This window comes from Larus michahellis, chromosome 7 (genome assembly GCF_964199755.1).
Source record: "Larus michahellis chromosome 7, bLarMic1.1, whole genome shotgun sequence".
Classification (NCBI taxonomy): Eukaryota; Metazoa; Chordata; class Aves; order Charadriiformes; family Laridae; genus Larus; species Larus michahellis.
In genome coordinates this window covers 35,311,784-35,337,858 of record NC_133902.1, presented here as the reverse complement: position 1 = coordinate 35,337,858, position 26,075 = coordinate 35,311,784, and the positions used below count along the sequence as shown (strand labels likewise).

The 26,075-nt window shown below is 39.2% G+C and overlaps 1 protein-coding gene across 6 annotated transcripts in view; it reads left to right on the top strand.

The window, feature by feature from the left end:
* Positions 1-26,075, top strand: part of RAPGEF4 (Rap guanine nucleotide exchange factor 4) — a 163,290-nt gene that overhangs the window by 115,069 nt on the left and 22,146 nt on the right. For all 6 annotated transcript variants that reach the window (XM_074594113.1, XM_074594112.1, XM_074594111.1 and 3 more), the window contains 13 exons: positions 2,209-2,293; positions 4,880-4,940; positions 5,681-5,757; positions 6,857-7,003; positions 8,272-8,387; positions 11,630-11,718; positions 14,724-14,802; positions 19,271-19,421; positions 20,740-20,828; positions 21,302-21,332; positions 21,577-21,655; positions 23,531-23,677; positions 24,888-24,985. In XM_074594113.1, coding sequence (XP_074450214.1) covers positions 2,209-2,293; positions 4,880-4,940; positions 5,681-5,757; positions 6,857-7,003; positions 8,272-8,387; positions 11,630-11,718; positions 14,724-14,802; positions 19,271-19,421; positions 20,740-20,828; positions 21,302-21,332; positions 21,577-21,655; positions 23,531-23,677; positions 24,888-24,985 — 1,249 coding nt within the window. The remainder of the gene's footprint in view (positions 1-2,208; positions 2,294-4,879; positions 4,941-5,680; positions 5,758-6,856; positions 7,004-8,271; positions 8,388-11,629; positions 11,719-14,723; positions 14,803-19,270; positions 19,422-20,739; positions 20,829-21,301; positions 21,333-21,576; positions 21,656-23,530; positions 23,678-24,887; positions 24,986-26,075) is intronic.

Genomic DNA, 26,075 nt, shown 5'->3' with positions numbered 1-26,075 from the left:
CTAATATCTCTCCACGTGACATCTGCAGGAGCAGAAGTAAAGACTGGGTACATCCACTATAGATTGTCAGTCCTCCCAGTGTGCTAACGCAGGAGGCAAATGGACATACTGAAAGAAGAGTGTACCCTTTTGTCTTGATAGAGATCTGAGGTAGTAAGACATCATCCGTTCATATTTTAATGTCATGTAGAAATGTGTTAATTTGTTATGCTATGTTTTCTGTTTTCCAAGACGTGCTGGTTTTGCAAGCATGTAATAAAATTAAAGTTGTTACTTCCTATGGGCAGTATTATATGTTAAAATCCTAACAGTGTATTTCTTAAATCTCCAATGAAAGGTAGCTCGTACTGGCTTAGCTTTATTCTGTACTTACTTACTTAAGCTGCTACTGCTCCACATAAATCACTAGGAGTGGCAGCCTTATAATTTCAAGCCAGATTCAGAAATAGTAAAGAGTATTTTGAGTCACTAGAGGGCATAGGAGTACCAAACCATTTTCTGTTTCTCCCTTAGCAGTTCATTCCATTCTGTATGAGAAAAGAATAATTTCATCTAAAACGTTTTTTGTCTAAATTGGTCTTTAATCTGGGCAATAATAAATGCATATCATTGGTAAGTGAAAAACAGATGAAAAATACAGCTGGCTTAGCACAGATGTCAGTTGTCCTTATGTTTTCTATGACTTCTTCAGTACTTCTTTCATCCAAAAGAAATCTCCATCAAACTTCTTTTGCAAAAAGATGCAATATAACTTCAGAGTGACGCAATTGCTGGGTGCTCCTTCTCCCTCATACATTATTTAGATAGACTGATGAACCAAGAGGTGATTAGGAAGAAAACCTGTAGAGTACTGTATGTCTTTATATGACTTTCCTGATCGTCTAGATGCTAGAGTCTCCTTTAATATTGACATTTTAGGAGGAATACTTCTGTCAGGAGGGTTCTTCTAGGGCCGTCCAAAGATTCAGCTGAGCTGTTAATTCTTTAGACATCACACTTTGCAGACAGTGGGGTTTGGAACTGCGCAGTAGCCTGTTCTTAATGTGAGCATGTAAACCTTCTCCTTTGAAAGTCCTGCCCCTGAACTGGACTTCCTTTAATCCTAGTTCCTCACATCTTAAATTTATCCTCTCTCACTTCTTATGATCTAGGTTGCTCTTTTCTGCTGTTCTTGGCCCATTGATTTAATTACTTGTGTTCTGCTTTTCACATTCTTTGAAAGGACTCAGTCCTATAAAAGTAACTTAGGATAATGCTTTAAAGGATTTTTTCTCTGTGTGTGTATGTAACTCCAATGTGCTGTCTGAAATTATATCACAGGAGCATTTGTCCTTTTAGAAAACAAACTTGTATTTGACACTTTAACTGAAGAGAATCTTGTGAATGCGAAAAAGATGAGGAGTTACTCACAAGCTCCTGCAACTCCTTCTCATGGGTACTACTAATTAGGTCCTCCGAAGCATCTCTGACACACTACAGTCCTCAGGTATTTGTGTCCTTTTTTAGCAATCAGAAAATTTTCCAGTGTGTAGAATACCGAATTGCAATGATTTCAGTCACAGTGGCAGCCTCATTCCTTGTTGTGTTATAGGAGGATTATTCCTTCGTCAACACATGCTTTTTATTAATGGCAGCTTCTTGTATTTTTCAGTGAGAGAAGTTGAAACTATTGAGTTGTTCTTATTTACCTTTGTGGCTGAACAACAGCACTCAGCATTAACTCTCTAGTGGTCATTTACTGTCCTCCAGGATGCCCTGCTGCCTCTTCCAAATGGTTCAGCAGAAATTCACGGGCTCCTTTACAAACCACTACTACTGTCTGTTTGCTACAACTAATTAGTGCCACATGTGAAAAAAAGCACAGGTCCCACACCCAGGAGTCCTTTTGAAAGGAACGAATCTTTACGTACCATTTTTGATTCATCTGACCATTTTACTTATAGAACGCTTGATTTCATCAGGAAAGCTGCCTAATCAGGATCTCTCTGAAGTGGTTGCCATGGCTGCTCCTCGGTGTCATTCAGGTGGTTTCATAGTGCTTCCATCCTTTGTGTGTTTCAGTCCTCCAGCCAAAACCATCGTACAGCCCCATGAGGATGTACCCTTCAGTAGAGAGTACAACAGCATTTTGTGTTGTTTTGTACTTCTCTAAGTGTTTATTTTGGGCACTTATTGCATTTTGCTGTCCTTTTTATCTTCTTTCTATAGGCCTGGCCAGAGAACTGTAGATGACTTAGAAATTATATATGAAGAACTTCTTCACATTAAGGCCTTATCTCATCTTTCTACCACAGTAAGTATTTTTAAAAATGTAACTCATCACCAAAAGGGATATTGAATTTTGACTTTTGGTACTTTATTAGAATTGGAGCGCCTACAACCCTTTCTATTTATACTTTCCATGCAAATAAGTTATTCCCGCCTGTGAGGACCACCCAAGCACTATGCAGATGTAGGTTGTCTTTTGGATATCAGATACAATTCTCTTCACGTGTTTCTGCCTACTGACTCACTTGGCACAGGTCTTCCATCTGGGTCCATATCTGAGTTTAAATTAAGATGCATGCAATCTGACCTGACACCTGGGACTGCGGCCCTAAAGAATTTTCCAGAATAGATGTCTGATTTCTGAACTATAAGAAGTCTTGGCTTGAACCAGGAGGGGGAATCACACAGTGCAGAAGGGTGTACTGGGCAGTGCTGGCTGGTGGGAGTTTCGTCCTAGCGTGAAGGAAAGCCCATCAGACACCTTCTCTCTGAGTGGGCAAGAACAGTGCAGAGAACCAAGAATAAATGAAATGGAGAAAATGCCTGGAAGAGAGAACGCAACTGTTTAAAGACTCACCACCGTTAGCACACTGAGGGGGGGTGAAGAACACTCTTGATACTACAGGCATAACCCAAACCAAAAAAATCCAAACCACAAAATATTTCCAGAGGAGAAGAAATTCAGACTTGAGGTAAAAATCCATAGCAAGTTGCATATAGAGGAAGGACGTCAAATGATACAAACTGCAAGAAATACTTGGCATTTTGAAGAAGTGCAGTTGATTCCATGTTTTTAGTAAGAATTTGGAAACACCAGTGTATTACATGCAGCATGAACTAAAGCAGAGGACAGAAACCATGACTAGCTTAGAGGAAATCTTCAGAGGAGCAACAGACAGCATTGCTGCTATGAACCAAAAGATTAATGGTCAATCGACTTGAAAGCAAAGGCATAATTCCTAAAGTAGTACGTTTTCTAGATATGCCATGAGCAGCAGGAAGTAAAATGGAAAAAACTCAGGTCTCATGGTGGTGAACTAATCCCTGCTAGAGAAGCCTAAGAAGTTAATGTATGAATGAAAAACAATTATATAATACAGCGTTAAAAACAAATCAAAATCTTGGCTTCATTGAGAGGATTCATTCAGTGCAGAGGCAAGTGACTGAAATAGCTGAGAAGACATCTGAGGACGTACATGGGTAGGAACGCTCTCTACAATGTGCAGAACAGTGCTAATGTATTTCCTGTCCTTATGAAAATATCATTGCCTTCAGGCAGAGGTTATAAAAGAGTTTGGTGAGATAACTGTTACAGAAATCACAGGCCTGTGGGTGCTTTCACTGGTCACTGTACCAAAAAAACCACCTGTCCCAATGCCTCCATTTATCCCTCTTCTTCTCCAGACTGCAAACAGGGAGTGCTTTGCCCTGGTTTTCAGGAAAGACTTGCGGGAGGGGTGGCTGGTGTGGTATGTTTCTGCTTGGTACTTGTGCAAAGGTTTGGTGGGTGCCTTTAGGACATCAGAGCCTGAATTTGTCTATGTGTCTCAGGAGATGCAGCCACCAGACTCTCATCTAGATTGTGTCCAGAATTTGAGAGTTCTTCCCTAGGTTTTTATTCATGGCCTAAATTTTTTTTCAATTTAAACAATTGGGAGAATGGTGTGAAAATACTACTAATAAATAAATGTTGGAGCCAGCTTTTGACCTGTATTTGGCACAGTTAAGTTACACAGTAGTACTTCTGGAACATGGATTGTCACCAGCTGACATTCTCTGAAGACAAGAATCCCACTGCTTGGAAATTGGCCTCCAAGTCCTTGGAGACTTGCAGTTGTATGAAGAGGGACATAAAGCACATAGGAAAACTCAGGATAATATGAGATTCCCAATGCTGCTACTATTTTGTGAAAGTAACACCAACTACAGTGAGAAAGAGAGGTTTTAAACAGTGTCTCACCAGAGGCAACTGCCCGGTGAGTTGTAAGAGCTAATCCCATCAGAGCAATACGAACCCAGCGAGGAGCAGGCTGACCCCGAGGGCAGTGCCCCACTCTCCAGTCCTGGAAGAGGCAGTGAGCTGGACGCTTTGCCTGGGAAGCTGTCAGGCGTAAAGGGGCCTCAGCAGGTCCAGATGGCTGCACCTCACAGCTCCACACAGCAGAAGTGGCCAGACTTATGTCAGGAAGGGGAAGGGTACTGGTTTCTCAGGGAAGAACAGGAATACCACAGAGCCCCGTGGAGTACTTGGCAATTGCTAGTTATCTTCTGTAATAGATTAGTGATTACCATTTGAAATTTTCCGTGATGTTAATGTTAATGGCGGTTTCACATGTGTGTGTATGAAGAAAGATGTGGAGACTCATATCTTAAAGACGCCCTTGTCTGAGGCATTTGGAGCCAGGAAATGTAGAGGGTCATGTTCTGTAAAGCCGATCAGTAGCAATTAGGACATGAAGTGAAGCAGACCATTGTCTGACTTGTGACTCTGAATGATACTGAACAATGCAGAGGGAAGGAAAGCAGCGACTGGGGTATATTATGTGACTTCCCCTCACCAGGAAGAGTAAGATACATGTAAAAACCGTAATTTCTCTCTCTTTATTTTAAGGTAAAGCGAGAATTAGCAGGTGTCCTCATTTTTGAGTCACATCCCAAAGCAGGAACGGTCTGTAAGTAAATGTAATCCCGTGAGATCTTCTTTCTAATCTGTGGCGTGGACATTTAAATTCTTAATGTTTAAATGGCAAGAGCAACACTTGGATGCACTCTTCAAACTTGAGTGTTTAAAACCTGAGGTAATAGGTGTTGTCTTAGTCTGCTGATGATTGCAGGGTCAGTACCAAAATTAATTCTATATCCTTGGTTGGATGTATGTGTCACCTACAATTTTGGTGTGTTTTTATCTAGAATTTTGGGTTGGACCAATCTTTATTTAAAATGTATTTTAATATTATCCTTGTATTAAAAAAAATCTGGCAACACAAAAGAAAAGTATTAAAATGTTAGATTACTCAGACTTGTTTATACTGATAAGTTTTAGCAAATGAATGGCAAATTCACAGCGACTAGAAAATGGGGTTAGAACATGGTGCTACAGGTGGGATTCAAATCTGTGTGCTGTTTAGTAATTGATAACCTGACGTGTATTGATAAAGTAGTTGTTGCAATTGTCGTGGAAAATAAAAGCAATTTTCACAGCAGTGTAATAAAATAACTGCTATATGGGTGTGTGGGTTTTTTTCTAAAATCTGAAGGCATTTGCTTTTAAGATCATAATATGCCCTTTTTCAAGGTAGACATTAATATGACTGCAATAGAGTTACCTTGAATTTTATTGAGTGCAGAATCTGGCCCATTTATATTTTGAATAACTATATTCTCACCATAAAATCTTTTCTCTCTCTTGTAGTATTTAATCAGGGAGAAGAAGGTACTTCTTGGTACATTATCCTAAAGGGATCAGTAAACGTAGTCATTTATGGCAAGGTATTTTTTCAGAAGACTTTTTATATGATTCTTATTATTAAACTTGTAAAAGTAAACTTTGAAGGAATACAGTCTAATTTAGAGCAAAATTACTTTGTCTGAGGAAACAAATTGAATGTAATTTTATTAAGAAATGACCCAGTGGTTTCACTGATTATACTTCCAGTTGATTGCTGTATAATTTCAGGATATATTACACACTTTCTGAATATAATTCGTCAGAGTTACATCAGTATCTTTAGGACAGAGTAATTTTCTGGAATTCGGTGAATTGCCAGACTTCTGTCTCATGGGGGTTTTTGCCCTGTCCCTTTACTACCGTATTCTCTTGCATTTGTATGACTAACTTTTCTGACGCATGTCTGACAGAAGTACTGCTTTGTGAGTTTCTCAGGTTGGATGAACCCCTCCCAAATTTATGCCAGCGCTTCATTTTAGTTAAGCTCTAGACTGAAGAGCATCTCTATTAAATTTCCTGTTTATGAGAGAGATTTTTCAAGGCAAAAAATAGGACTTTAGTACATAGCAATCCCTTGAGTCTTTAAAAATCCTTACTTCCCTACTGATTTCTCATTCAGTGACCAAGAATACTCTATTCTGAACACCAAGCATTTCACCAAAATCTGGCACAGAGGCCCTGGTGCTTAAGTAACCCATATTTAGCTACATTTTTTACATCACTGGGTGGGCCAGATCCTCTGTTACTATAAATTGGAGTAAATGGAGCGCTGCGGATTTACACCAGCTGAGGATGTGGTGTTATATGTTATTTCCACTAACTTGATCTTATTTTTTAGGGCCTCTTTAAATAAAAAACAAACAACTCGACAACTTTCTGTCTTCAGCAGGGCTAGAAGAGTCCTTGAAGCTGAATGTAATTTCCGAGAACAAGCCAATTCTTTTCTATTCTTGCCTTTCTTTAGTAATAGTAATAACCAGCTATCAAGTATTGTTTCCTAGTCATTATTTTGGCTGTTGATTTCCTGCCAAATAGATTTGTTTTGGTATTTGATTGTGAAGTCCGGTGTTTGTACAAGGACTTTCAATAGAATCCAGAGTAATGATGGGTTTCTGCATGTAAATGTTTTGCTCTGTGCAGGGTGTGGTGTGTACTTTACACGAAGGAGATGATTTTGGCAAGTTAGCGCTTGTGAATGATGCTCCCAGAGCAGCTTCCATTGTTCTGCGTGAAGACAACTGCCACTTCTTGAGAGTAGACAAAGAGGACTTCAACAGGATTCTTAGGGTAAGAGTGGGAAGGGCTGCCCCAACAGCATGATATCAGAACTTGCAAATTTTTCTGGAGTCCATCTTATTTCTGTGGATGTATTGATATTGATAACCTTGTTTGAAGTGTCCCTAATTGCAGAAAAGAGATCTGACATAATCTGGAATATATTAATCATCTTTACTATTCTTCTATTCCTAGCTCAGCCACAAAAATGGGAGCAAATGGAATCTTTTCTCTCTCACATTTCTGTCATCTAGAATTTGCCAAGTGCTCAGTTTTTCCTTATGCTGTCCAGGATTTCTGGGTGATCTCCCATCCAAATATTGAATAAAACAAGATCACCCGTTCTCCCACATAGGTCAGTGTCAGGTACCTTAAAATCAATAGATTCAAGGCAGAATCAAGTGGCAAATTTAAATAAAGTACAGGTAAATACACAGATGTCTTTATCAGATAACTCTAGAAGGATATTCCCAGACTAGTTTTACAGTTATTCATGTTAGGGCAAATGTATTCCAAAGTCTAGCTGTAATTCTGTAAATACAGGTTGTTTTGCAATAATTCATAGTATAGGAAGTCAAAACCAGTGTCATCCTGTATTTGAACGTATACATGCCCGGTATTGTAGCAATAAAACCTGTCCAGACAGAGTACTCTGCTAGAAAAATAACATAAGATTGTGTTTACTGTACAAAGGGAACAAGGATCCCATTAGCAGTAAGGTTGGGTTGGCCATGGAGATTCCCAACTGATTTAGCTTTTGTCAATACTTCAAAGAAGATCAAAGTCCGTGGTCTTCCTGATTTTCATCTATGTTATTTGAGTACACATTATATTTAATTCTTCTTTTTTTCTTTTTCTACTGTGATCTGGTAGTAGAAAATGAAGTTTACTGCCCGTTTACTGAGCTAAGACTTAACCATTTTTAAGTGCCATTTTCTTTTTTTAAAAAGAGGAAAGTCATATTATAGATAATAATGATCATGTATAAGTGGGTTAGAGATTACTTTACATATGGAAAGTTTGGGGGAGGGACTTTTTTTTTTTGGCAAACTTTTGCCATAGCCAGAGATTTTTCACATGGTTCTTGCATTTCTCTGCTGCTCCCCCCAGTGCCAGTGCTTCCCTCTTGATTCTGCCTGTGAGAAAAGCAGAAAAAAGATAAATACAGTGGAAAAGAGCCAACCCCAGAGTCATTGTGTTTGAAAGTCATGCACTTTTTCAGAGTAACTAATCAGCCAAATTGGGTGCAATTACTTTATTAAAAGTAACTTGTCTTGCAGGATGTGGAAGCAAATACAGTAAGACTCAAAGAACATGACCAAGATGTCTTGGTGTTGGAGAAGATCCCAGCAGGAAGCAGAGTTTCTAATCAAGGAAATTCACAGCCCCAGCACAAGTATGTTTTCATTCAATAGTGCAAATGTCAGACAATGATTAACCTTTTCATACGGTATTGTTATCCAAACAACAGCATATTCCCCCTTTCTATGGAAGAATGCAGTGTATATAAAGTTTTCTTTTTTTATTCATCAGCTGATCAAATGCCCCATACTGGATATTATATCCATTTCTAGCAGCACACCCGTTCTATGTCTTTACACAATAATTCTCTAAAGATCTCACTGTAAATACTTATCTCATGTAATAGCTTTTAAATGGACTGCACATGGAGAATGCTGAAACCCTATTAAGTTGAACTCCCGTGTAAAAGACGTGAGGAAAATACATTGTTTTGTTGTTAAGTGCAGATATTTTCATTTTGGATTTTGAGCTCTGGATTCTAGTAAGAGTTTGCTAGGTACAATTTATATACGTAGATCTTTGGATCTCATGCAATGAAAGTCACACAGCTTATCTTACAGAATAGGTTTGCACTGTAATAACAATATTCATTATATTTACTTTCTTCCTGAGAGGGAAAAAGTACAATTCCGTTTGGGTACTACTGTGATAAAAGTAGAGAGTGAGACTATTATAATTCCAAATGTTGGTAAAACCCCTAAAGGCTTTGTAAATGTGTTATTTGTAAATGGATGCACAATTTTCTTCAGAAACGCTTGAACAACTCCAACAAAATAAGCACCAAGAAGTTTTGAATCCTTTACCCTCGATTTTACTTTTTCTCAAAGAAAGAGCTAATTTAATGTGAGATATTTTGGGTACAATCTGATCTGGGATTTCATGTCTATTTTACCCGCATAACTGAATAGAAATATTTGTAAAGATCTGTGAAGGGTTGAATAAACCAGTCCTTGTATTTTACATACACATTTCACATATTTCAAAAACAGCTGTTTCGTCTTTCACTTGATCTATTAGAAAAACAAACTATGCTACCAGGAAAACATGTACTCTTACAGCAAATTTTCTTTTGTCTGAATGAGGGGAACTTGACTGCAGCCAGTGGATTCGCATCAGCAGCTGCAACGCACAGCAACTTGGTCATAGATTTAAATACGTTTTCTTGGATCTGTTATATTCGCCATGCTTTCAAAAGTGAAAGCTTCATTTGAACATATTTCAAACACTATCTTCCTTGCAAACTCTTTGCTCCAGCATTATTTGTATTATTTAACACTTTCTTGTTCAGAATTCGATAAAAATAGCTGGAGACATTTATGGTCCCTGGTTATGCTGTATTTTAGAGCTTACATTCCAGGAATGTTTTCAGGTAAAGCTCAGAATTTCATTTATATAAATATTTTATGCATTTGGTCAGCTTTTGAGTACTATCAATGTGCCAGCAAGGGAGCTTTTGCTGCTAACAATGACAAATAGACATAAGCTACACAAAAAAGGAAGCTACCTTGAAAGTTCACTGTCTGCTTTTCAGCAGTCAGATTACTTTGTTAACAGTGTGTTGGCAGTGTCTTTTTGTTTAAAATCTTTCAAAGTGAGTTCACTGGTTTTGAAGATGACATTTCTTTTGTTTCTTTTGTTAGTAAATAGAATAAGTGGCTGCATTTCTGCTTGACAGTCCAAATCAAAGTTACTGATGTATTCTGATTTCCAGAATGTGTTACTGGAATGTGTTAGCTGAGTGTTCAGTACTTTTGAAAATCACTGTGCCCAAAAGAGAAGCTTAACAGGGACCTCTTCTTAAAGGCTTGCTGCTTTGCCCTTAATTGAGTAGCCTACACCTCTGATAGCTCTTCAGAGGAGCTGCCCTTTGGGCTTTGCTCCTAAGCAGGTACGTAGCATTTGCACTAGAGAAACGTTCTGAATCCCAAAGTTGTTCCCTGAGATACCCAGTCAACCAACAAACTAATTTTCTTCATCTTAGTCTTGGGGAAAACTTCACTTTGTGAGCAGATCCTCTCAGTTGCAGTTTGGATTCTACCACCTCCTCTACTGAGGAGGCACAGCTCCTACATAGCTCCCCGAGCCATGCTTTCAAACAGTGACAGTTTCACTTCGAAGGACTAGCTCTGAAGTTCTCGCTCCCAAGATCTAACTCTTTATGGGTGATCACTCTCACGCAGGATGAATTCAGCAGCCCTGCAAGTCACTTCACTGTTCATTTTCACTTTCATATTCAGACTACAGCAACCTGTGATTTCTCTGCTTCACTCACTTAGATACTTGGTTAGTATCTCTGCGAGAATGTGCACTGGCTTAACAAGTGTTTGTGTTCTTGGGACATCAATACAGTTCTTCCAAAGAGGTTGGCAGGTAAAAGAACTGTGACGGTCAGCGCTCAAAGTGAGGAGGAGCTCCCAGGAGCTCAGCTCCACCACTTATTTCTCAGCAGGAGCAGAGTATCTTCACTTCTCGGGGTTTTTTCTTTCTTTCTTTCTTTTTTTTTTTTAAGTTTCATACTTTATCAGTTGGATTCCAAAAAAAAAAAAAAAAGAAAAAAGATGCAAAGATTGAAAGAATGGAGGGAAAGATAAAATATCTGATCTGCAAGGAAAGGAAAAAAAGGCGACAGGACAAGTTTAGCAATATCCTATGATATTCTGCTGGTACTTAAAATTTTGCCAGCGTTTTTGCATGAAACAGAAAAACCTGATTATTGCACTAGTTCTCTCACCTCCCTAAATTTACTCCAGGAAATGGTACAATCCTAAGTTTATCCACTTGAAAAACTTACTTACTTCAGCTATCTAAGGGCATTGCACAAATCTGAAGATACAGTGTGCTGTTTCATTATCTGCCTACATCTTCTCAGACCAACACCTGTCAGGGATGCTGAAGGAAATTGTTCCCTTGCTCTGACACTGACACACACCAGTTCTCATTTCATGCTCACAGTGAGTCTGTTAAGACCCTCTGATGACTGCGATTTATTCTCAGTGGAGGAGCATTTCTGATTACACTTCCCGGGGTTTGCACCAGTGCAGCTCTGCTGATTGCGGTGTAACTGTGGTGGTGTTATACTGGAGTCCTTGTGCGGGCAGGGGAGATCTGTCATCTCACGCTCTGTGGGTAGGGGGGAGAGTGTTACTGCTCCCATTTTACAGGGGGGAAGCCAACAAAGATTGTGAGGGGTTTTGTCCTAAGCCACACAGAGATTCTGATCAGAGCAGGTGTTTGTACTCTGGCATTCATCAGTCCTGGTCTTCTCACTGGTACACAACTGTTTCTTGATTAGCTGTTTTGTGTATGAGACACTAACTGCTTCTTTCCCTCCCTCAGGTATATCGTGATGTCAGGAACCCCAGAGAAAATTTTAGAGCACTTTCTAGAAACTATGCGCCTTGAAGCAACTTTAAGTGAAGCAACAGGTATCTACATGACAAAGGCTGTGTTATTATTACTGCATAAGATGGTCTTGCTGGTGGAACACTGCAATGTGAAGCTTTGAAAAGCAGCTAGAATAACAACTACCCACTGCTCTGAAACAGCCCTGAGAAAACCTAGGAAATCCAGAATTAAAGATAACAGTTCACTCCTCCTTGCCCGCTGTATTGTATTTGCGCTTTTGGTTCAGAGTAGAACAGCAAAATCTCAAAAGGTGCCAGTCATAACTTTGATTCGGCACAACTGTAAGGCCAGGACAGGGCACGCATTACCACCTGATGATAATGGTACTCATACTTCTTGTTCTGGATGTCACTTTATACTGTGAACTAGCTTGATACCTCCAGCCATTGCATTATGCTAGTATAAATTTTCCCAAATTTTCATATCCATATCACATTTAAAGTATAAAAATTTAAATTACTTGTTTGTGAATACTTTCCCATGCGCGGGGAAAGAAGAATTGTTACTTAAAAGAGAAGAACTCAGCACACCATGGGCCAAGTCCCAAGAATGCAGGTTGCTGCAGCTGCACTTAATAGGTGCTTTTCTTTAGCATAAAGGGAACAGAGAATTTACATAATGGGTACAGATATTTGCTGACTTACTATTTGTAAGTATTTTAATTTTAAAAGAGAGTTAGGCGCAAAAAATTGCTCCTAATTATGATAAAGTAATGCAGAGACTTTTATATTAAGCTACATAATACCGCTTTAGCAAGTACTTTTTACGTTGCAGATGTTATAGATTCATAGAATTGTCTAGGTCGGAAGGGACCTTTAATATCATTGAGTCCAACCATTAACCTAACACTGCCACAACCACCACTAAACCATGTCCCTAAGCACCGCATCTACCCATTTTTTAAATACTTCAGGGTTGGTGATTCAACTACTTCGCTGTGCAGCGTGTTCCAATGTTTGATAACCCTTTCTGTGAAGAAATTTTTCCTAATATCCCACCTAAACCTCCCCTTGAGGCCATTGCCTCTTGTCCTATCACTTGTTACTTGGGAAAAGAGACCGACCCCCACCTTGCTACGCCCTCCTTTCAGGCAGTTGTAGAGAGCGAGAAGGTCTCCCCTCAGCCTCCTTCTCTCCAGGCTGAACACCCCCAGCTCCCTCAGCTGCTCCTCACAAGACTTGTACTCCAGACCCCTCACCAGCTCCATTGCCCTTCTCCGGACCCGCTCCAGCACCTCAATGTCTTTTTTGTGGTGAGGGGCCCAAAACTGGACACAGCACTCGAGGTGGGGCCTCACCAGTGCCGAGTACAGGGGGACCATCACTTCCCTAGTCCGGCTCACCACACTGTTCCTGATACAAGCCATGACACTGTTGGCCTTCTTGGCCACCTGGGCACACTGCTGGCTCATATACAGCCAGCTGTCGACCAACACCCCCAGGTCCCTTTCCACCAGGCAGCTCTCCAGTTTTTTCAAACCCTTATCATTTCATGATCACTATGCCCAAGATGGCCTCCAACCATCACATCCCCCAAAATATATATTCAAAGGTGTTCTTAAATCCAGTTAATCTGTTACTGACCTCATAGTATTGGAGAAGCCTGTGGTCCATAAATGGTGGAAGAATTAAAAGATTACAGAAATCCTTTTAGAGTGTGTATTTTAACCACTTTTAAGAATAAAAATTATCCTTTTTATAGATACCTGTTTATTAGGATTACAAGCAGAATGTTGTTCTTTAAGCCTGCAAGTAGATAATCACAAGTTTACTATTCAGAGTATGCATGTATTATACATTTTTCTAAAACAAATTATTTTTTAAATCTTTTAAAAATTTTCCCCAAAATATCGGTGACAAGATTATACCTATATCCTAATGGGGTACAAAATGTCACATTTCACAAACAAAGCCATCTTTAAGATATTGAAGCTCAGAGTGCTGGAAAATCGAATTTTTAGTTTATGCATTTCTTTAATTTAAGAACAGTTAAAATCCACTTTGCTCTGGATATTACGTAAAGAAAATGTCCCACCCTTTCCGAGGTGAGTTTTCTCAACTGAGAGATATTTCGTTTATGAATTACAGTGAAAGCAATGATGTAATATTACATTGCACAGTTATCATATGTTTTCTGACATCCCTTACTTAGGGGTTTTTACATGTTTCTCTTATCTCAAAAGTTGCACTGTAGAAACGATACTCCGGGGTGTTGTGTTTATTTTTCCTCAGTGATTCCATATAAGACTTGCATAGTTTAAAAGTAAAATAAAGTTTATTCTCACAGCCAAACTTATTCTGGCCTCTGCAGCCAGGCCTTATAAATCCTTCTTGTCACAAATACAAAGATAAGGCAAACAGGGATTTACACCAGTGCTACCATGGATCATTTTAACAGGAAAAATAGCTTGCTATTTTTTTGCCAGAGAAAATGTCAGTCATATTCTTCATATATGTTTTAATGTAAAAGCAGCAGCTGTGATACTTCTGAATCAAAATAAAACCAGAAGTTTGACTGTCCATTTACCTCTTTTAGGCCTTCTGCTTATTGCTAGGAAATCAGCAAAGAATTAAATGATTTGCCTTCTCCTGTGTAATACATACTAAAAGTGCTCTCTGGTGTTGTAGTTCCCTAAAGCCAAATGCAGCAGCAGTTCTTAGGTACTCAGGTGTGGCAGGCCGGATTCTTATGCTAAGATCACTTGTAGAGAAGTATATCCAGATATTTCACTTCAGCACAGATGGTGGGTTTTTTGCTGTACCAAATTTCCCTTTGACACAGGGAAGTGACTGTTAACATAAGTGCAATACAATTCATGCAGACAAGAATAAAAGCTTAATATTTCAGCTCTTATTTGTTCATTCCCCATTTTCATACTTAATGCCTGCAAACAAAGTGCAAAAAGACCCCTTAATTATCTGCAGAGGGCTAATAAGATATTTTAGCTGAAAGAAAACTCATCCTTGTGATCGCCAAGCTGTTTGCAGGGGCTTAGTTGACTTTTTTCTTTCTTCTCTTTTCACAGATTCTGTTTTAAATGATTTTATTATGATGCACTGTGTTTTTATGCCAAATAGTCAGCTCTGCCCAGCCTTGATGGCACAATATCCTTTTGTGAGGGAAAAGTTACATCCCTTTAACAGCTATCCCTATCGGTGGTGAGACTGAAGCTTCTCTCTCTCAAGAAGTACATCACGTTTTGTGGAGGCTGTGCCTTGTGGGTAGGTTCTCACTGTCTAACAGCTGTGCATAGCTCAACAACTCCGAAATGGATAGAGTGTACCCGTGATGAGATACAGTCCCCGAGCATGAAAACCGTGTCTTTCCTGTGCTGATTACTATTTCAAGGGAAAGAAATGTACCGTCCCTCCACCAGATAAGTGAAATTTCATAAAAGTTTGGATTATCCTTTCCGTCTTCCTTGGTTTTGCTGAACTGCAGCATCTGGATTTTAACAAAGATCATTATGTTTTGGTGATTTTAATGGTCCGCTTTATAGATTACAAGCTGCAAACTGCCTCAAGCAAAAGGGTGCCTAAACTAGTAGATTCAGTAAGTAGTTCCTAGGTGCTGTCATAATAGTTATGAATAAAAGCAATAATCTATAATAACAGTCTATAGCAAATGTTAACAAACTGCAAGAAACTTCAATTGCACGCAAATCCCTAGGAGATGAAAGCTTACAGTGGGTAGCATTGAGACTGGAGGTGATTCTTGTGCTGTCTGCATGTTTTACAGAAGAGTCTGTGAAATGTCCATCAGTCAGTTACTGGCAGGTTATTTAGTTTGGGGAGCTGTTGGGCACTGGGAGTTTTCCTTGTGCACAGTGACTTGAAGCTATCAAGTGACTGGGAGCATTAAATAAACATATAATGTTTTCTGTTTTATAGAATTCTGACAGGGGTATAATAACTTCAATTCCCTATGTATTTTTTTAGAATCAGATTGGTGTGAAAGTGTGCTTTCCTTGAAGCTCACTGGGGCGAGTGACATCTGGGAAAGCTAACACCCTGAAACCACAAAATAGAGCATCGTGTCCTTGTCTGGCAAGCTTGACGAGCCATTTGTGTTACTCCTAGCAAGGACAGTAATTGTTTTGAAAACCTTTGGACCCATAAAACTGGTCTGCAGAAAATTGTTTGTACACCTGAAACAAACACATTTTCCAAAACCACATAGTTTTGGATATCAGAAGTATTATGAAATGCTGTTGCTGACAGCTTGGAGAGGGGAAGAAAAGGACAGCACTTTTTATCTTTGTTTTGGTGGGGTTTTTTTTGATTTATCTAGCCCATATTATTCAATCAGTCCATCTGAGACTCAGGCTTGTCTGTCCTCAGTTATAATAGTATACCTCTGATACCCAATAACTGGGAAAATCAGATGCATAAGCAAAATGTACCTCATTGTTTATAGGGGAAAAGCTTTTCTGAAATCAAAGTTACAGTGTCACTTATACGTATGTGTTCACTTGTGATGAAGTCTGTTCTGGAGAGGAAGCTAAGACCATGGTCTTAAGTGGCTCATGGGAGGCATCTTTTCAGAGAGGAGGAGGAGGGCTGGAAGTAACTGGTATCCCGCTGCTTTAGTCTCAGCTTTTCCTAGAGCCGAATTATTGTTTATTTGATCCATCCTGAATATGGAAAATCAAACTGTGCTCTCCTGATTGTACCATTGAAATTTATTGTTAGAGTTGAAAGGTTGCTAACAAAGCTCAACTTTTTTGAGCAAAATCACCCTACAAAAATGTTTGCCAGTTCTGTGAGACTAAGGAGAGATTCGTTATGCTCAGTCAGGAAACGAAAACAGAAAAAGAAAAAGAAGAAAGGCGATTCAGTCAGAGACATTGGTTTTGCTCCCGCTCCCAATTTCGAATCAGTACGTGTCTATTTTCCTGTACCCACTTGGGATAATATTTTAGCTAGCAGCATGCAAGTATGAGTAGAGCTAGGCCACTGTAGTGCTTTCAAGCATAGTACAGGGTGTAAATTATTTGGGTTTTCACTTCTTCTACAGCGGCATTTTGCCATCTTTAAGTTCTTTAAGTTCTTTAATCCTGAAAGGAAAGGACAGGTGTGCCATTCTGGCTAAGTAACATTATTGCTTGCTGCGGATTCAGTATAAGCACTGGATGGTGCTGTCCCTTGGCGCACCACTCTTTTTTAGTCATTAAACTATATGGGTCCTGCAATATTAAAAAAAATTACATACTTCTTTTTTATAGGGAAGCAAAGGACATGCTCCTCTGTCCTGGGTCAGGACAGTAGCCCTGTGTGTTGGACCCTGTTTCCCTCTCTTCTTCCCAGAGATGGAAATGGACAAATTCTCAGAGCTACAGCTTGTCCGAGGGAGGCGGGACAAAGCCCAAAAGAAGACTTGAAATAGAGTAGTGCCTCCAAAAGTGCACTTGGGGTAGTGCAAGTGTGTGAGCGCACGTGCAGATGTGCATCTTTAAAGAGCCACTGTCTAAATATTTACCAAGTATAAACTCCTCTTTTGCTCCCTGTAGATGATAGTCCATTAGCATGTGTCTGTATCAGTGTTTTGTGAATCTCCTTTAGCATCATGCCAGAAAAATAGTGGGCATTCTAATGGGTGCTGATTTTACACATCTCCTGAAATGGTTAAATGTTCCCACGCAGGGAAGAACAGACTTCAGAATTGCTTCCATTTCCTAGCATATGCTAGACATAATTAGATAGATATATATATATTGAACTCTAGCCATGTTGATGTTGATAAATATTTTACCATTATCTGACACTTGTTGCAAGTATACAGGATATTTTACTTCTGATTGCAGTCTGCAGTGAAGCTGCATCCTGTAGGTCCCATAAAAATGGGAGAACCCTTCATTGACTTTCCCTGTGATAACGTTAATGAAAGAGCAATTAATATAAATGAGCAGTAAAAATACAGAAAAATTACCAGTGCCTGTGGTGAGTCAGTTAATAAGAAAGTAAAAATACATGAAATAATTACAGTGTTTGAAAGGTAAAAATGGCATGAGAAAAATGACTCAGTAGAATATTGAACTTGCTCCCTGAGACATTAGAGCACATGGCTTACAATATATTATTTACTTCTTATGACCCTTTGTCTTATTTACTCCTATAAATGTACTGGCATGTTTAGTTCTCTAGTCATTTTAAACCTTTCCAAATGAAATTAAAATGCAGATTTCTAACAGTTTGTCAGTGAAATGAGTGCCCTGGTAACCCTGGTAGCATGTCAAATCACTGCAGAGGTTTTGGGCAGGAGGATCATTTGGAAAGTGTGAGTTAATAGATACTTTTTCCCATTATATTTTATTAGTATAAAGTATATTCCCATTTGTTAGAGAAGTGCTTCTAACTGAGAAACTTAAATATCTTAGATAATTTTGGTTTCTAATCAATATTTTTAAATCTTTTGTTAGAGCAACTGAAAGTGCACCTTGAAAGGATGCTGGACTTCACTGTGAGTGAAAGAATGTCAGTGTTTTAACATTAATCATTGCTATATAAGAGGGAATAGTATTATTCATGACAATCCAGAATCAGAATTTTGGTATCTGGGAAGAAAAGTTAAAGATGTAATTGCATTCATTCTATGCTTACTTCACATGCAGCCATTAGTTATTGGGAAACAATTTAAATATCTATTGTTGACTACTGATCAGTGAGAACCAGGCACACAAATTGTCATATCCTGTTTCTGCTGGGAATTCTTCTTTACGCATGGGTTAAAGGCTGAAATTATCTCAGTTTATTGCCCATTGTGCCTTTCCTTTTTTCTTGGTTTCTTGCTTTCAATAAATGTTACTTTTGGTCTTTTTGCTATTTGCATATTTTTGTAATGTTGACACTTCATTGTGAAAGAAATCTATGAAATGCTTCCCATTTTTTCTTATTGTTTATCACAAAATAATTATCACAATTGTCCCAAATACTCTTTATTTGATAGAGTGGAAACTTCTCATTTCCTCATATAAAATATGAGCTACTACGTGTAAAATAAGGCTTCTACAGAATTTATTATTTTACCCCATGTCTCTATAGTCAGTCTAGGCTGTAAACTTCCAGGTCCCACTACCATAACGGGACTGAGGTTTTCACCTCGGGTTACAGTAATTTCTAAAAATAAAGGGAGTAACAGTGGTGGTTCATTCCAGTAGCCTTCCTCACAAATGGAAGACTGGAATTGTTAATAAACACAAAGTGACATTTTTCTTTTTCTTCAACTGTCTCCAAAGAAGAACAAGGAGAAATATCCTTCTTCAGTCTCCGCAGTTAATCCTCTTCTCTATTGTTCCAAGTGTCATTTCTGTTCTGCTCCCCTACTGCAACCATCTCTGTGGTGGCATTGTGATCATTCCTGTGCTCTTTAGAGAATTCACTGTCTTTTTACTTTTTAGTATGAACGTGAAAGGTTTGTGAGCCTTTATTCTAGCATCAGTCAGAAATCAGAAGTATATATTGGGAAGTTATGTTTGAACACCCTGAAAATGGTTTGTTGGAAGTCAGTTGTTTGTGAATTTGTACTGGGATTGATATTTTCAATCACTGAGCATTTTCCTTGACTCCGTGGCACCTATCATGCCCAGCCTTCCCAGGGTACAGAGCAGGAGAAAATGGATTATGCCCTCAACAATAAAAGGCGAGTCATTCGACTGGTTCTGCAGTGGGCTGCTTTATATGGAGATCTACTACAAGAAGATGAAGTGGCAATGGCCTTTTTGGAGGTATAAAGGAATTGTCGTGTCATTGTACGGAAAAGTACCTACCAAGCAAGATAAGCTGAAAGCCTGTTCCTGGCCTGTAGAATTCTGTTATGAACTAAAGAGAAGTGGGTCATTTCAAAGTGCAAACTCGTAACTGTCTTTTGTCGGTTTTAGCTGCACACAGTATATGCACCACAACAGTGCTTGAACCATTGTCAGCCTCTGGACCGCTGAAAATATCTGCCGGAGTTGCAGACCCCTTTCAAAGCATTGCGTGGGTAGATTGCTTTACAGCAGTAGATGAATTTGCCTTTTTTAAGTATTTTCTTGTGAATAGTTCAGAGTCTCTACAGGTTGAACTGGGGGGCTGCTTACGCCTGCCTGAGGTGTGCCAGGAAGGACCTGGAGGGTTCTCACTCTACAAAACCAAAAATCCTTTCCACTTGAATGAAAGCTGTACTGCAGCTATTGGAACTTTGTCTTCAGAACCCTTCTGATCCCTTAAAATAATTTAATTCCTCAGCACTGGTTGTAAGGTCTTTGTGGTTGGTGCCATATCCTTGTATTTCTAAGAAAAGATGCACTGCCAATGTCATGTTTAGTCATTGTGATTGACATTATTATTACATATTGGGTTTATGGAACACAGTCCCATATGTTACTGGCTGAATAGAAGTTCTTGCCCCAAAGAGCTTAAAACTGAATCTAAGATAAGAGTTAGAAGAGGGGAATAGCGAGAGGCCTTAAGTATGACAGACAATACAGCAAGCCCACACGGGAAATCTTTTCATAATAGACAAGCTCTGTAGACAGATATAATGTCTTTCATTAGTCCAGAAGTTAAAGAATAATTACTAGTTGCAAGCACATAGATCCATCTTTGGGTCCGTTTTACGTAGGTGTAGCAGGAAGAGGTTGGGGTAAGGTTTAAGGGACCATAATACTGTAGCAGACTGGAGTAGCCAAGGATCAACAAGCAAGTAGCAAATGAACCACTAAGGACTAACAACCGCAGTGGGGACAAAAAACCTATCATGACAGATTATTTGTTAATTTTATGGTCTTTATCCTTGATAATCCGAAAATGCAGGTTTTGCACAAGCAGTCAGTGAGTTAAAGAGCCTCATCAGGCTTCCCTTCTGCACGTGTAACTGTTTCTTTAAATCAGCTGGAGATAAACAAGTAGAAGTAATAGAGGGTTGGGCCCAGCATGTGTTCTTCTATGCAGATTAGCATTCTTTATAATCATTAAGCTATCAGATGTCATCTCATAATCCTCTATCCTGAGTACTGCTCATTTACCCTTATAGTTATTTAGACTATTCTGTATCATTTACAGGAATTTTATGTATCTGTATCAGATGATACTAGAATGATTGCAGCACTAAAGGAGCAACTTCCAGAGCTAGAGAAAATTGTAAAGCAAATGTAAGCACAGTTTTTTCTTCTTTCCTCCCCTCACCCTTCTTGTCAGTAAATAGATGAAGAAAATTTATTGCTGATATCTATTAAAAATCCGTTCTGTGAATGGCACTCTGTCATACAAGACTGAATGTTTGCATGCAAGCTTGTTTGGATGAATGCCTATGGCCCTCTATTTCCACATTATCCTTGCAAACACCAAACTCTAATTAAAAGGTTGACAGAAGGAATAAGAAATTATGTACACACCACTGAAACTAAACTGGATGCTCATTTTGTGCTTTCATGGACTTCGTACAGTATTTTACCTGCCTTGGTCATAGATGAACTATGCTATCATCTAGCCTTCTTTTCATATATGCAAACATGAATACGTTGATAATGTAGTTTGACAAGTGGCCATGTTCTATAGGTGATTTTGTACACAAATTCTTCCAGGTAATATTTAATTATATATTCTATGCTTTACCTTTTCATAGTTCTGAAGAACCTAAAGCATCACAAAAGAAGGTAAGATAATTTATTTGTCCATTTTCTAAAGTAAAAGCTTTAGTGCAGCAAATCCATAAGCATCATATCTTTGGTAATCATGGGTATATTAAAACAACACATCGAGAAATAGCTTTTAACATTAAGTGTCAAATTTTGCATTGCTACTCTTTTTCCTGCCATTGGTAAGAGATCTATTATAGTTCATGTCTAGCCCATAATGTTGCTTTTTGCATTAATGTGAATCCTGATGATTCATTTTCAGCACAAAGTTCTTCTGCAGCTGTTCAACACAAGTGATGACAGAGCACAGAAACGCCAGCCTATCAGGGGCAGCGACGAAGGTGAGTTCCTTCTCTGCAAAGTTTTCTTGAGCCACTGAGATTTGCAGTAAATTTGTCTCTCTGAAAAAAATGGTCTAAAAATAAACAAAAGTACCTACCTACAGTTTTGAAGCTTGGCCTAAAGCAAACGCTGTTTGCTTTTGCTCACCCAACATTCTCCATCATTGGTTTGAAGTGCTCCTGGTCTTTTCCCTTAGTAACTTGTGCTATCAAATGCTGTGCTTCCTCAGAGAAAGATGTAAAAACCTTTAAATAAGGAACAAACAAAACAGGTGAGAACCAGCACAAACAGTGCCCATGCAGGTAATAAATAGTGGGTGGGTGCTGAAGGTCGTGTTTAAGCCTCTGTCACCCCTACCTAGTTTGAGCTAACATGTACAGCTGTTCCTTTGCAAGATAGGAGCGGAGCAGATAATCATGCCATGGATCTCTGCCCTGTGGCACACAGCCTAGAAAACAAAATCTGCTGGTTTGTCCTATTGCTATTGTTTGATTCTCTGAAGACATCAAGGTAAAATTTACAGCAGTGTATCAGAATACAATTTTCAGTTGTACTGGCTTTTCATATTGACCTTTACTTCAGGCAGGTTGAAGCACTGCTATATGAACAAAATCCTGAGCTCTACTGATGAGATCTGTTCATTGTAAACAATGATACATGCCCCTTAAAACTCATAAACCTGAGGATTTCTTTGCAACTGCTAGGGCCAGTCTCTCAATGGTTGTTTTGGTGTGTCTTCATCTCAGAAAATAGCATCTGCTTCAAGGTGTTTGATATTAAAGGATAGCTCTTGCTAGCGAACAACAGTAAAAATAAGGGAACAAAATGCAAGGTCATATAGCTGAGAAAGCTGGTGGTGTAAATGAAACCAACGGAAGCGCCATTTCAAAAGTTGGAAGTAACTGTGTATGAACAGCAGACATCCTGCCAGGTGTGCAGCTTCTGTTGTCCATATCAGTGTTTTTTCTAGGTCTACAAAGAGCAGAACAGTTGCTGCTGCCAGGGAAGTACCACTTCTTGTGTCATGTGGACAGGCAGTAACTGCCCCTTTCGTACGGCTGCACCTTTCTCACTCGTAGGGCAGGCAGCACACTGAACGGTGAGAATCCATGGACAGCTGCAACCCCAGGGGCTGCTTGGCTTGGCTTGACAGCTGAGCTGAAGGAGTTATTTTGCTAACTTCTTCTGTCTTAAATCCATGTCACTTTGTGCTGCCTTGCTTTTTGCAGACTAACATACTATCATATTGATTTCTAGGCAGCCTGAGGCCTGGGTTCATGTATTACTCTGTGAGCCAATTTGCGCTGTACACTCAAGTGTATTCTTGTTCGGGTATTTTTCTTCATCATCCGCAACATTTTTGATTCAGCAATTATGTACTTGCCTGTAAAAAATGGTTGCAACACAGTTTGATTTCAGTTCTGACTGTAACCAAAACTATTTTCAAATCTATTTTGTAAATATGAAAAGTATTTTCCTGTAATTAAGAGAGTTTGCAGCCAGTTTTCCTGAGTCTTGAAAAGAAGTGTTGATTTAAAATATTATAATGTCTGGAACATAACAAAGTGCCAGATTAAATTGGCATCCATAAATAATGTAGCAATACTGAAAAAATAGTACTTCATGGTTTACTAAAAGCTCTGGGAAATCAGAGATTTCTACACTAGAAATTGTAGAGTATCTGAGGAATGGGGGCCTATCAAAACTCCCCATTTTGTGGAGGTAGTGTAGTGTAGTGTGTAGTATGTAATGATTTATTGTTGCTTTATTTGTTTTTTATTTGTGAGGAGTGGCTACTGAAGTGAAAGTTATTTTTACAGTAAAGTCTCTGTGTTGTTAGCTGTGGCTTACACAGTGCAATCTTTTTTCTTTAGTTCTGTTTAAGGTGTACTGCGTAGACCAAACCTACACCACTATCCGGGTGCCAGTGTCTTCCTCTGTGAAGGAAGTGATCAGCGCAGTAGCTGATAAGCTGGGTTCTGGAGAAGGCCTCATCATCGTAAAGATGAGCTCAGGAGGAGGTACTGTATTTGCATCATCTTAAACACTTCTCACGGTGAAGCAGAATATCAGGAGGGACTGAAAGACTAATTCAGTCAAGCCTTTTATATCTGTGTGCATGTTTAGCTGGTACGCAATTCTGTCTTAGACGCAAGTCCTTTCCCTGCTGCAGGCACAAGACTGGAGCTCAAATGGGAGACAGCAAAAATGGAGAAGCTTGTGTATCTGCATGTTGCAGAGCAGAGCTACCCCGTTTCCTTCACTGTAAGACTTGTAAGAGTTTTTTAACAATAGGTACAGGAGGTAAGCATGGATAATGTCAGGTTAGACAAATGAATTGACAACAGCATAAAACACTGCAGCGTAGACATTGCGGTCATGGTCACTACCATGCTGGCCACTCTGTCCATGCAATCCACTACTGAGCCACTTAGTGCCAAGCCCACGGACCTAGTAGCATTGGCAAAGGGTCAGGAGCCAGCCCCCCACTATAGGCTGTGGAATTGGGAGAGTAACTGCAAGGTGAATTCAGCTGGAGAACTGGTGTTGCTGAAGTGCTGTGGTTGAGTATGACTGTGTGGACACACACAGAGCTGATGAGAGCTGTGTTGGAAGGCATTTTTGAAAACAGCAATGCCTGCCAAAACCAGCTCAATTCCTGAGAACTGACACCAGGCAGGTCTACTTTTTGCACTTGCAGCAATTTTTTATTGTCAGATTTGCTGACAGCCAGCACACGCTGGAAGAGACTGTTTTGTAAGTTACTTCATTATCTTTTCTTTACCTGTGATGTGATGCTGTTTTAGAATTGCTGTAATGAGATTTGAGTACAGTTGCATTTCATCAGCTTCTTATGCAGTTACTGTCTTCCAAGGAAATTTCTGTTAAGAACAGCTCTTGAAATGCTTACAGCTCAGAGAAGAACGAATGGAGTCCCTAATTATGGCTGAATTTTTGCAGTTAGTTTCTAGAGATGGCAGCACAAGCTTCTTGACCTGTCTATACAGGATTCCAGTTCTGTATGCCAGATCTGTAGGAGACTGGTTTGGGCTGAGCTTGCTGTCACATTTCTTCAATAAAGAGGACCTTGTCATTATCTATTGTGTACCCTGGACGTTGGTTTACTGTGCAAAATTTGTTCCCAGAAGGGTGATATGTGCAGCTTTTGGATCAGTCCTGCTGTAAATTCTACATATATATAATAAACAATCTTCTGTTTCATGTTTACAGAAAAGGTTGTGCTCAAACCTCATGATGTTTCAGTGTTTACAACTCTCAGTGTTAACGGCCGGCTGTTTGCTTGCCCACGGGATCAGTTTGATTCATTGGTATGTATGCATGCAGTTCTCAGAAAGTTCAATTCTTCAGTTTATTTGAACATTCCGCCCTCTTTCTGTTATCAATGCATTAAGTAAAAACTAGTGGAAACATTCACACAAAGGGCTTTATCACAGTGCTATGGGATGAGCCCTGAAATTAAAACAAGGTCATGTTACAGTTTCCTAAGTAGTGCAGAAATCCATCTGATCCACATGACAGCACCTGCTCCCAGTATTCCCTGCGTCACACTGAGCATGTTAGGAAGAGCTGCATATTGTCACTAAGACATGCAGTAATTCCTGATCACAGAATTATATCCACAGGGATATATTGTTGAAGATAGATGTTACCAATTAAAGCATTCTGGAGTTTTGATTCTGACAGTAAATTCCTTAAAATCTTTTCTTTCTCAGCTCCACAAAATACTGTGTCAAAATCTCAGATGATTCTAACTAGAGTCACAGAAAATATTCCTGGTAGAAAGTCTGTTTTTTCTTAAGTAGAATTGTTCATAAGTACTTATAGTTTATACAGTAATTCTAACGATCTCCATGGGGTCTGCTTTTATAGAGTTTGATTTGACTGTACTTTTTGTTCCTTTTATTTCATTAAAAACAAATGTCATTGCCAAGTCATGTCAGCATGAACTCTATTACTCCTAGCCTTGTTTCAGCCTCCTGTATGCTTTTAACAAGCCACTTAGTATGTATGCCTGATTTCTTTTATAGATATGGTAAAATCTGTGCTTTGCTGCTGCTTTCAATTTAGTAGCCAAGGAATCCACATCCAGTGTACTGCAGTTCCATGCAGAGATACCCCTTGTTCAGTTTATTAAATTCTGGTGTTCCCTTAAGGTTAATTAATCCTGCCAAGTAGATACCCTCATGGGGCATGCTGCTCTAAAGCAGGGGTGTTGCATCAGTACAATTACGCTGGGTACTTTTATATGGCTCTGCATTGTCTGTGTAGACATACCTTTGGCAGCAAATTGTCATGACTTTCCGTGCCTTTTCCCCTCTGCTGTTTACCATGGATCAAGTACTCGAAATGCTACAGGGAGCTCCAAGATAGAGGGCTGCAATGTGCTAGCTTTCATCA